Source organism: Acomys russatus, chromosome 7, assembly GCF_903995435.1.
Source record: "Acomys russatus chromosome 7, mAcoRus1.1, whole genome shotgun sequence".
Classification (NCBI taxonomy): Eukaryota; Metazoa; Chordata; class Mammalia; order Rodentia; family Muridae; genus Acomys; species Acomys russatus.
Window position 1 is genome coordinate 63,329,554 of NC_067143.1, and position 12,722 is coordinate 63,342,275.

Here is a 12,722-nt window from a genome sequence, read left to right on the forward strand (position 1 = left end):
AAGGACTAGTGCATTCTATGAATCACTATGGATATCAAGAAAATGAATGGGTGGGTGGCTTGCACAGGACTAGGTTTGGCAGGGGACCTCAACGGCTGGCCAGGAAATCTGCGCTGTCACCGAACACCTGCTGAGTTAATCTGCGTTCTCCAAAGAAACAGAAGCGGGAGGTCGTGGGGGCATATATGTGAAGGGATTTATTATAAGGAATTGGCTCGCTCAGATGTGAAGACTGTGACATCACAAATATGCAGCTCACAGTCTGGAGACTAAGGCCAGACAGTGATCCAGCTCCTATCCTACTCTGAAGGCCAAAAACCCTTCTGCCTACATAGTTGTAGCCGGCAAGGCACCAGTAAACCCAAGACCCAGGAAGATTCAGCACTACAGCCCAAATCCAAAGGCAGAGCAAGGAGGCAGGAGGCAACAGGAAAGCTGAACTACTGCAGGCTCAACCTCTGTGTTCTAATTGGGTCCTCAGCTGAGTAGGCCTACTTCTTGAGAGAGAGAGAGAGAGAGAGAGAGAGAGAGAGAGAGAGAGAGAGAGAGAGAGAGAGAGAGAGAGAGAGAGAGAAAGCAATCTGTTTAGTGTATCTGCCAATTCAAATGATACTCTCCTTTACACATGCTCAGAGTCACATCCAGGATGTGTGACCAAATGCCTGGCCTCTCTCTCCACACTCCATTCGAGTTGACACATTAAGTTGACCATCATACAGGCTGTGTGCAGAGCACCTCAGAGAAGCCACCTGTCTCGGAACATGCCTCCCCCAACACCAGACAAAGTGCGGATGCGCTTCTCCGGTGATGGATGCCTTTTAGGCATCTTTGTAAACACTGGTAATTTAGTACCAGAGATAACAGCACAAAAGAGGCCAAGGAGGCTGTCAGTGTACATAAAATATCAAACACATATCTTCGCGGCACCGCCCTGAAGCGCCCTTTTAGACAAGTGGGCTTGGTTAGCGATCAGCATCACAATTCACATGTGTACTCATGTCTTTCTCCCAGTTTCCCACATGCCTGACCCACACAAGTTCCATCTAAGCCCTTGGGAGTGCATGCTTAGACCTGATTTACAGAACTTTTCTTGTTACTTACAGAAGTGTGGGTAAGAGTCTACCTTTCTGTTGCTGTGATAAAAAACAAAAAAACAAAAACAAAAAAGAAAACACCGTGACCGAGACAATAGAAGAGTTTGTCTGGGCTTATAGTTCCAGAGGGTTGAGGGTCCATCATGGCAGCAAGTGGAAGACATGGTAACAGAGGTGAGACAGTGGAGAGGTCGCATCTTCAACTGTAAGCACGGAGTGGACACACTGAAGTGGAGTGGAGCAAGGCTTTAAGTGTCAAAGCCTACTTCTAGTGACTTACTTCCTCCAGCAAGGCTGTACCACCTAGAACCTCCCTGAACCACATGTTGAAATGCCCAGTCCTATGAGGGATATTTCTCATTCAAATGTGTAACTCACAGTTGATAACTCAAAGGCAGCAGCATCACCAAAACCCCCACCTCGGCCTGGGTGACAACCCAGGAAAGCTGTGTTCCTGGCACCCTCTGTGTGACTTACATGCAGATCTGGTTCTCTTCTTTCCCCAGCAATTAGTACTGCTTATATAACATTGGGGGGTTGGGCTCTGTAATTCTTAACAGTTTCAGAAGCTTCCTGAGACTTGTAATTTCATTTACTTCCTAAGTCCTATGAGCTTCCTTTAATCCCAAGGAAACAGCCATACAACACCCAGACGGGTGTAGGCCATTTGAATTTTGTTGGAACTAGTCAGGGACATGCTGGACCAAGCATGCTTTTTCCTATGAGGAGAAAAGGTTGGTTATAGCCTTTGGCTTCCTTCTGCCTTCTAAGACTGAGTTCTCACTGTGTCACCAGGGACAACAGCACTGCCATCTTGATTATTACTTTAAGGGAGCTACAAGCATTATCTGATCCCTCATCACCATACTTTCTAACGCCTGGTTCTTCTTTCTCACTTCTCCCTTATTTCTTAGAGTTTATTTCCTTCCAGCTAACTGGAATCTGTTTGACCACCCTATTCTGCTCGTCCCATGCCACTGGGTCCCACCTAGATGATTCCAGATGAAGACTTGTTTTATACCCAGCATTCCTGTCTTCTCAGCCTATAGTCCTGACCACTGTTCAATCACCCAAGTGCATTGCTCTTGGCCATCATGCCTTCCAAAAAACATCTAGCTTTGTCCTGCTCCATTTAGATTTGATTTGATTGGCTATTTTATTTATTTATTTATTTATTTTTATTTTATTATTTTTTATTTTCTGTTTTGTTTTGTTTTTCAACACAGAGTTTCTCTGTGTAGCCCTGGCTGTCCTAGACTTGCTTTGTAGACCAGGCTGGCCTCAAACTCACAGTGATCCACCTGCCTCTGCCTCCGGAGTGCTGGGATTAAAGGCGTGCGCCACCATGCCAAGCTGGCTGTTTTATTTAATAACCTTCAGTCTCAGAACAGCACTGAGAGACTGGTCATATCATCCCCCTCTGCAGAGGAAGAAACTAGGCTAAAAATGATTGACTTGTTCCCTTTAGAATGTTCCAGAACCAAGACTAGCATCTATATTGATTGTATCCCAAGAACAAGAGTTTCAACAACTTTAGCAAAATTGCCTCCCAGAGTTGTGTGTGTGTGTGTGTGTGTGTGTGTGTGTGTGTGTGTGTGTGTGTGTGTGTTATCAGGGATTGAATTTAGGGCCTTTTGTATACCAGCCAGGTGAGTGCTTTGTCATTCAGATTCATCCCTAGCCTATAGTCTTCTGTCACATTGCCTCATCTTCTAAACACTTGTCTCCACTTTTTCTACTGCTGCCCCAAATAAAACCCTATAAATTCAAGCAAGGGATATTGAATGCCTCCTGTTTTGTCTCCTCACTGTTAGACCTTGTCCCTTCCTGACACTGGGTGTGTCCCACCAGCTATAAGAGGAGTGGGCCCCTGCAGCAGGCTGACCTGGCTCAGAATCCCAGAGCCTTCCCTCACCTACTTGGGTAACCTTGTCCAAAATTCTCCAAATCCAGGTTTCCTCAGGTAAAAGAGTTCTGACAGCACCTTGAATTAGTTTATTTTTCTTGTCATCATAACAACACATTAGGCAGAAGCAACCTAAGGGGAAGAGGATGCATTGTGGCTCATGGTTTCAGAGGGAATACTCTAACATGACAGCTGGTGCCTATCCGTCCCTAGCTGCTGTCTGGCCTTCCAGATGTGGGGCCGAACGTGAGTCCAGGATACTCCCTTAAATGTTCAACCTCAGTGATTGCTTCTGTTCTTCAGATACTGCCTCCTAAGCATCCATAACCTCCCACACAGCGCCACCGGCTGAGGGCCAGGTGTCCAAACACCGAACCAACAGCTCTCCCACCATATTGCCCCCTTTTCCTAGTGCCACTGGCCACACAGCCAGCCACAGTCCTGACGTTTTACTCTGTCTAATCTCTTGGCATTCTAACTCTCCAATCTGCTCCAGGTTCTCGCTCATTCCCTGCCCCTCAGTGGGATAGAGGGGGAAGCAAGTGTTTTTGAGTCAAGCAGATTTGGGGTTGAAACCCAGCTTGCCCATCCCTGGGTCTGTTAACTCGGGGGGCTCCCTAGGCTCTGTGGGGCTTAGTTTCCTCATGTAGAGCATGGAGATAAGGTCATAGCGAGGACCCCACCAGGAATACAGTATCCTAACATCCTCTTCTGTGTGCTGCTCATGGAACCCCTGCCCCCACAGCCCCACCATCATCCTACCTGGCCTTCTGTCTTCCGTTTATCTTCACCTCTGATAGGCCTCTTTCCAGCAAGGGGAAAAATTCTTCTTCTCCCACTTCCTTTTGGCTTCTTCTTTTTAAAAAATCTATGTGTTTTGTCTGAATATATGCATGTGCACCATGTGTGTGCAGTGCCCATGGAGACCAGAAGAACCCCCAGAACTGGAATTAGAGGAAGTTGAAAGATGTCATTTGGGTGCTGGGAACTGAACCTAGATCCCCTGAAACAGTAGCCAACTTTTAACCACTAAACCATCTCTCTAGCCACTAGGTGCTTGTGCATTCCCGGGGGGGGGGGTGGTTCTTCTTCTTGTTCTTGTTCTTCTTCTTGTTCTTCTTCTTCTCCTTCTCCTCCTCCTCCTCCTCTTCTTCTCCTCTCCTCCTCTTCTTCTTCTCCTCCTCTTCCTCCTCCTCCTCTTCCTTCTCCTCTTCCTCCTCCTCCTCTTGTTCTTCTCCTCCTCCTCTTTCTCCTCTTCCTTCTCCTCCTCCTCCTCCTCTTCTTTCCTCTTCCTCCTCTTCTTCTCCTCCTCTTCCTCCTCCTCTTCCTCCTCCTCCTCCTCCCTCTTCTCTTCTTCTCTTCTTTCTCTCTTCTCTTCTTCTTCTTCTTCTTCTTCTTCTTCTTCTTCTTCTTGCAGCCCCTCTCTGGTGATGCTGAGAGCACTCCCATGGGGCCTCTCTATCTAAAGTGATGCTGAGAACAGTTTACACTTTCATGGTTCCTTCCAAAACTAGCCCAATTAGTTAGCACAACTGTGAGAGAAGGTCAGACTTGTAACTGTTGCTCCTATCTTAAAAAGGGAAGAGAACTGGAAATGTAGCTCGGTGAATAAGGGCACTTGCCTGGAATGTGGGAGCTGCTGGGTTTTGTTCCAAGAACCTTGTTAAGCAAGCAAACAAATAAATGCAAGGGAAACTGGTGCTCTCAGAGGTTGAATGACAGGTTCATATTCACAAGCCTCTGGCTTCTGGTCACCATGTCTCTTTCCTTGTCCCAATCTGCACCTGAGTGGCTGCTGCTCTCCTGCCATGGATGCCCGTTTTAATGTTGCCAACCATCTTCCCATTGGTGCTTGCCTTGCCCCCTCTCCCAGGGAGGGTGTAGTCCTGCCCCTCCCCCTAGCAGAGTGCCTTGCACAGATCTTATTGGGCTAATGACCCCATGTTGAAACTTGAAGGCTGTGCTCTGCTGCAGAGTCCGTCCAGGAAACTAACCCCTGCAGCACTTAGCAGGGTGCGTGCACAGGGTGAAACTTTATTCAGGAGTGTAGGAGTCACCAAGACGGACCCCCTCTGGGAATGCCTGCTTCTCTGCACACCAGCCTCATAACGTTGATTCGCTGCATTTATGGAGTTTGGAGCTGGTTCTTTCATCCCCTGTGTTAGTATACAATAACCCTGGTGAGCTGGATCAAAGCTAATCTGCTCTTCTGTCTGTTTTCCCCACACCCAGCCTGGGAGTCCCTCAGGGCAGTGCCATGTCCTGTTCCCATCAGTTCTTATGGCCTGCCACTGTGATTGGCACTTAGCTAATAGAAGTCGAGTGGATAAAGCAGAAAGACCCATCTGGGTCCATCTTCTGGTCCCATGCTCATCCCCGTTCTCTTTCCATTGCATCCTGTAACGTATACATTTCTTTGTCACGGTGAAGTAAGGGCTTCATGTGTAACTCATTCTTTGAAGCCATTCTAACAGCCATGAAACAAGGAAGCCATACTTCCCGAGCGTCTGTCCTGAGGTGATGTCACACATAGCATCTCACTTTTTAATCATTTCACTTAATATAGGTCAGTATATATGTATGTATGTATATATTAAGCACTCTCAATGTATGAAAGAGAAAGCGGAAATGCAGATCAATGAAGAAACTAAGTTTGAGAGTTTACACAGCTGGGCCCTTGGCTCACAAGCCCAATGCCCTTCTTCCTTCTTCCTGCTCTTCACTTTCCAGCAGCACAGAGCACTGCTGAGAGCTTAGCTCAGTAGGATTTGGGAGCAGCGCTGAACTGAACTTGAAGAATTAAATCATGCCCATGTGTCCCCCAGTGTTTCAGGCATATGTGCTTCCACCTTCTCCTTTAATTGATTGTGCAAAATGCTCTGGAAACGTGAGGCAAGAGCTCAGATCAGGAACAGGGGTGAAGACAGATTCCCTCATAGAGCCTTCAGCCTAGTAGGACTCCAGTAATAGTAAATACGGTCTGTACTGCTGGGACACAGGATGCCAAAGCTTATGAGTGATCACTGCCATGGTTTCCTTCCTGTCACAGTGACAAACACTTCCATGTCACAGTCCATCATTGAGGAGAGTGAGAGCAGTAAAGCAAGCAGAAACTGTAGCAGAAGCTGTGAAGGAATGCTGCTTGCTGCCTCTCTTATTCACTTAGCCAGATTTTGTGGCGGCCCAAGACCTTCTGCCTAGGGAATGGTACCACCCACAGTGGACTGGATCCTCCTACATCAATTAATAATCAACACAGAGAGAGACACACACACACACACACACACACACACACACTGAGGCACACACACATACACACACACAACAAAAAACAAAAAACATGCTTATAATCTGACCTGAGCAGCCCCTCAGTTGAGGCTTCCCCTCTCAGATGACTCTAGACTACCAAGCTGACAACTGAGATTTAATTAGGAAAATTATGAAGAAGGAGGAATAAGAGGGATCCAAGCCAAACAAGACAGTGCAGAGGGAACAATACTCCTTAGATACAGAATTTCAGTGAGGACAGACCTGGTCATAGGAGATGTTTCAATGGAGCAGCGTAGGAGAGAGCAAGAGAGGCTGATGCTGGTCTCCCTGAGTTTACCTTACTAAGGCCACCAGGCCATGCATTAATAAGTATGCTGTTAGCTTAGATGGCAGTTAAGCCTTTCCTACTGCTCAGGAAATGATTCAGAGAATTATCTGCCCACATCCTCACCTGTCTTTTCTTGGGATAAACATGAAGGCTGCATTTCCTTGATGTGCAGGAAATCACAAGCATTTGGGCTGGCCCGCATGGTGATGTCATCTGCCTGGCTGGGGTTGTGGCTGCCCTTAGCAGGCTTGGGGGACGGGGGCGGGGGTGGGGTGCCACCTGGCTTTGTGTGTGTGCTCTTGGTGTGCTCCTGGAGGAGAAAGCCTCTGCGGAGCCATGGTGGCTGTATAAACAGGACAGGCCTGCTCAGAACCCTTTCTGAACACGGTGGGATGGAGTGAAGGGCTCTGTCCACTCTAGGACACACAGCGGTTAAACTAAAACTGTCATTTGGATTTATCTAATTCAAGTGTTCCCCTTCACTGGGCCTGTAAATGTCCTTTAATTTGAGACTTTGTAAATCCAGCCAAAGAATGGCTGAGAATTGAGCCAGTCCTGTGGACCGTATGTGATTTAGTCTATGAAGTAAATGTGACTCAGTCAACAGTAAATACAGGTATAACTGTAGTATACCCTACACCCTAAGATGAAGCCCAATGTGGATCAGCTCCCTGCTCCCCATTTCCTTAGGAACTTTGATTAAAACAAAAACCCTCGAGCCATGTTCTGTCTTGGTCCTGTTCAAATACTGCTCTTTCCTCACATTGAACATGAGAGCCCTCCTGAGCCCTGCTACTTCCCACAAGCTTTTCTGGGCATCCCCAAACCTTGTCCCGTGAGTGTGACTAGCCTGCTCACCCCTCCTATGGGAATGCACATAAAACTCAGCTGAGGAAAGCCACGCCTAGTGCTATGCATGAAAGCCGCTTCCCTGACACAATTCAGCTTCTGACCTTTGCTCACCTCCCAAGGTCTCCGCTCCGTTCTGCTCCCTTCGTTGTATTCTTCACCCTGCACACACACACACACACACACACACACACACACACACACACACACACACACACACACACATACGCACGCACACACACGCACATGCACACCTTGATCAGAACCCCTCAGTGGCTTCCAGATCTTTTCCGATGACGTCCAGACTCCTGAAGCCTTTAGAGCAAGGCCATCTGTGAACAGGCCCCTCCTACCTCCATGTTGTCACCTCCTAATTCTCCATCGATATCTAGTGCTGCTGCAATGCTGTATCACTGATGTATTTCCAAGCACAGTATAGATTCATGTTTCTGAGTCTGCTGAAAATGACCCTTTCTTTCTATTTTGCCTTACAAATCTAACCAGCATTGCAAATTCTCCCAACTGCCCCCTCTCGGAGAACCCCTTGGACAGGTGTCCTGGGCTATCTTTCTGAGGCACCCCCGTCCATTTCTGCATGATCCCCAGATTCACATCTCTACTCATTGAACATTGTTGGAATTAAGACAGGGCAATGCCCTCCTACACAGTCCTGGATGAAGTTCTGAGCTGGTCTACGCCCCACCCCACCCCTCCCCATCACTGAAGAGGTCCATAGTTTTCCACCTCAGCCACACTGACATTTACATCCTGATTGACTTCCAGGTCGGGCCAATCACTGGTCTGCCATCATTGGCGGGTCCCACTCCAAGAACTACGTGCTGTGGGAATATGGCGGGTACGCCAGCGAAGGTGTCAAGCAAGTTGCTGAACTGGGCTCACCAGTGAAAATGGAGGAAGAAATTCGACAACAGGTAAGAACAGACTCCTAGATGAGCCAGCAGCTTAGAAACAAGGTCAGAGCATTCCTGACTTTTGCTTTCGGGAGCTTGGCGTGTGCAGCAGAGTGTGGTTGCGGGGCTGGGAGGGTTCTCTGAGCTGCACTGGAGAGTCTCGGTTTCTCTCTCCAAATCCACAGATCCTTTCCCTTCTGCATGCCTGACGCTGCTGTAGGCTTGGTGTTGGAAAGACAGGCCTCTGGTCCCCTGAAAGGGGTGATTTATGGTTTCATACTGTGGTTCTTGGGCTTGGAGGATGATGGTCAACCTGTCGAAGCAAATTGTTGCTTCTGAAAATCGATGTTTTATGAGTTGGCATGGGGTGTTTTGCAGCGGCGTGTCAGTGTGTCTGATAAATTCTCTGGCCATTAGTAATACTCCTCATGTACTGATATAAACTTCTGTGAGCCGCATCGTGTGATACCAGGAGCCCAGGAGCTGCCCCATTATCTGGGCCCCAGCATCTACTGAGGAAGGCAGGAGGGGTGACCCCATTATTCTCGTCAATATGTTTACCTAGCAATGGGCTATCTCTCATCAAAAGCCTGAGATAGTTAATAGCAAATAGAGGCTGATAAGGGGACTTGGAAGAACAGCAGTTTTTGTGGTTTTATAAGGAAGGATGATAGCCTGACCTTAGCTGTCATTCCCACAGAAGCCTCTGAGGCATGAGAGGGCTACTAGCAGCCATGTCTCACTGACCCCAGCTGTTCTGGGGCAAGGAAAGGGCAAGCCGTGTTTGCAGTGTGGTTGTTTAACAGTGCAGGTCACTGAAAGGCCACCATCCTCCTCCTTCCTGCCCTGCATCTCCCAAGATGATGGAGGAGGCTGCAGATACATAGTGCCCCTGTTGTGCCGTGATGGGTGTGGTGCTCAGAGGCCTGAACAGACTGAGGGGCTGAGCACAGCCCAGACTCAGTGCTTCCCTGAAGCCTACCATCCGGACTCCAAGATGCCCACAGTCCTGGCCTGGATGCAACTGAAGTCACCCTGCTCCTTCCTGATGCCCTGGGGGATCCTTTTGGACTATGGGGGTGTGGGGGGCAGGGGGCTTCAGAATGAGCTTGTGCCTCTCTCAGCTTGATTTGAGATACAAATATGTTAACATTGCATGGCGTTAATGACCAAATCACACGACATCGTAACCTGGATGACCTAGAAGTCTCGGTCCTCCTGTTTCCACCGACTGAGTCCCAGGGTTTCAGGCATGCAGCACTATGCCGAGCTTTATGCATCACTCAAGATCAGACCTAGGGCTCCATGTAAGTCAGGGCAGGATGCTGTTAATGGCACTACATCCTCAGCCCACAGTGCCAGCCTTCTAACTGTCCAGTGTCTCCCACTCTGCCATGCCTCACAAGTGACGTAACTCTTCACACTATAGCCAAGTCATGAGTGTCCCCCGTCCATATTGGCACTAGTGTCTCTGGCTTGCCACTAGGGGCCCTTTGTCTGGAATCCCGAAGATCCACTTCCTAGCTCCCAAGCAGGAAATTGTGATTGTCCAGCTCTGAGGAATGGGATGCTGGAAACCATTTGTTACAGATAACGGATAAACTTGGCAAAGGAATTCAAGATGAATCCTGTCTTCCTAGCAATGCCAGCCTCACACGTTGACTTCCTTTAGAAGTTTATGGACAGGAGAGACATCAACAGGAATCATACAAAATTAAGCTTATGAGCCAGACAGAGCAGCTGCCACACACACACCTTGAGCCCTGAGTTCCATCCCTGGAGAGAAGCAGCTGTGGTGGTGTGAAAGAAAATAGTCCTATAGGCTCTCAGCTCCTCCTCCAGCGCCATGTCTTCTGCCTGGGTGCCACCATACTTTCCCATATGACAATAATGGACTAAACCTCCAAACTGTAAGCCAGCCCAAATAAATAAGTCCCTTTATAAGAGTTAAACCTCTAAACTGTAAGCCAACCCCCAATTAAATGAGTCCCTTTATAAGAGAGTTGCCGTCTGTGATCATGGCGTCTCTTCATAGCAATAGAAACCCTAACTAAGACACAACTCCATAAAGTTGTCCTCTGATCTCTGTATGTGTCCTGTGAAATGTACACTTACATACACACATACACACACACACGTACACTCATGCACACACATGAGCACATGCTCACGTGCTCACATGTAATAATTTTTTTAAATTTAAACTGGGGTTATCTTTTACTGGGGAACATAAATTATCATGTGTCATGACAGTAAAAAGGTTGAAATTCATGGGCAGGAGTTCAGCTTTAGAGAACCCCACCTTAGAAAATGTGTGTGTGTGTGTGTGTGTGTGTGTGTGTGTGTGTGTGTGCATTGTGCTGTGACCTTAACCAGCCAGTCTGTCTGACCCAGCTGGCACATATTACTGCTTATAAGCTTAATTATGGGCCCTGAACACCAAAAAGAATGTGTGTATAACACCACCTCTCGGCCTCCTGGGTACTGGAGATCTCTCATTAGCCTTCCTTGCCTCCAAGTCCGAGAGGCCTATGATGACTAAACCATGTTCCACAGGCAAGGAGAAGGGACAGCCAATCACAGAAAGCCCCAGGACGCTAAGCCCAAGCGTGTCTAGCTCAAAGCCTATACACAAAATCTAGTCTCCAAGTAGACATGCTCTCTCCTGTTCCAAATCTGAGAAGTTCAAGATGGCAATGCTGTGAATTTCACAGCATGGACCCCATGACACTGAGCAAGCCATTTCCCACCTCTGCACCCGCCCAGCCCCACACCTCCCTCCCATCGCTTGCCAACTCTGAAGGGAGCCTCAGCCAGCAGCACCGCTCCCTCCCCCTCCCCGCCCCCCAGCTCCTCGGAAATCCAGCTCCCTTGAGCAATTTCAAGGTCCCTTCAGTTCTAGAAGATCCATGGCTTTAAAAACACCCTTCAAGCTCAAAACTTAAAACTTTTTCTGTAAGTCGGGGAGGAAACAACATAAAAAGGAGCATAGCCGAAGTGTCCTCCTAGAATAGAAATGCGGCCTCTGTGTAACCAGAGGGCTTGTTTGAAACCCTCAACACAGTCTCTGTTCCCAGCCCTTCTCACTTTACACCCTCTATCAAAGAGCCCCATTCCAGCCAGGGCGCAAGCAAAATCTATTCTCCCACAAAAGGCATTTTTGTGCTTCCCTTATTATGGACTTATATACCTCACAGCCATTTTCACAAGCATTAAAAACCACAATGGTTATTATTGGATATAAATTGTATGCTAATGGGTTCCAAACACAAATGAACAGAAATACTAATCACATTAGTGGTGAAGAATTACAACGGTTCTGTTGGGTATAAACCTTATTGTTACTACAACTATAAACTCCCAAGAAAATTGATGACAAATGACTGCAGAGGCATTGGCAGCATTGATGCTACTGGCTAGAGACACTGGGGCAGGAGAGGGGCAGAATATGTGCCTCTTCTTTATGGGAAGAGGCCAATGCTTCCTGGTGGCCAGTGGGGCCTGGAAATTGGAAATAACTGACTTGCCTTTGTGGTCATGTGCATTTCTTTAGAAGTTCTCCAGTGTGTGTGTGCATGCTTTCATGAATGTGCACAGGAGTACATACATGTATGTACATACAGGTGGAGACCAGAGTCAGTCCTGGCAGCCATCCCTCAGGAGTCATCACCTTGGTTTTTGAGGCAGGGTCTCTCACTGAGACCTAGGACTCACCAGTTAGCCTCGGCTAATTGGCCAGTGAGCTCCGAGTTTCCTCCTGTCTCCTGTCTCCCAAGTCCCAGGATCACAAGTGTGCCACCAGGACCCACTTTCTTATGTGGGTGCTGGGGATCAAAGTCACGTCCTCTTGGCCCTGAAGCAAGCACTTCACCACCAGAGCCATCGCTCCAGCCCCTGTTGGCTGATCTTGTCTTGGATGACTTGAGGGATTTGTTATTCAGGCTTTTGTGTTCCTTACATAGTTAGTATTATTAATCTTTGTCGGATGAACAGCTGGTAAATATTCCTCCGGTTCTGTTGATGCCTATCTGTCCCTTTGCCTGTTTCCTTTGCAGTGTGACTTTAGTGGAATCCCCTTTGGCTATCCTGTTGACTACGCTGATATCTTAAAGTGTTTCTCCCTGTTTTCATGTAGTAGTTTCCTAGTTTGGGGTCTTGTCTTTAGGTCTTTGATCTGTTTTGAGTTGATTTTGGGGTAAGGCGAGAAGAATTTGGGTGTTAATGTTAGGTAAAATAAGCCAGATTACAACATGTTCTCCCATATGCAGGCACTTGAGGAAGCAGAACCAAATGTAGGCTAGTAATGAGCTGTGGTTGGAGAGGGGCGGGAGACAAATGCGGGCTGGCTTTGATTAGCACACTGT

The 12,722-nt window shown here is 47.8% G+C and overlaps 1 protein-coding gene across 1 annotated transcript in view; it reads left to right on the top strand.

Moving 5' to 3' along the window:
• Window positions 1-12,722, top strand: part of Spon1 (spondin 1) — a 290,135-nt gene that overhangs the window by 164,422 nt on the left and 112,991 nt on the right. Inside the window, exon 6 of the mRNA XM_051149253.1 lies at window positions 8,231-8,379. Within this exon, the coding sequence (XP_051005210.1) occupies window positions 8,231-8,379 (149 nt within the window). The remainder of the gene's footprint in view (window positions 1-8,230; window positions 8,380-12,722) is intronic.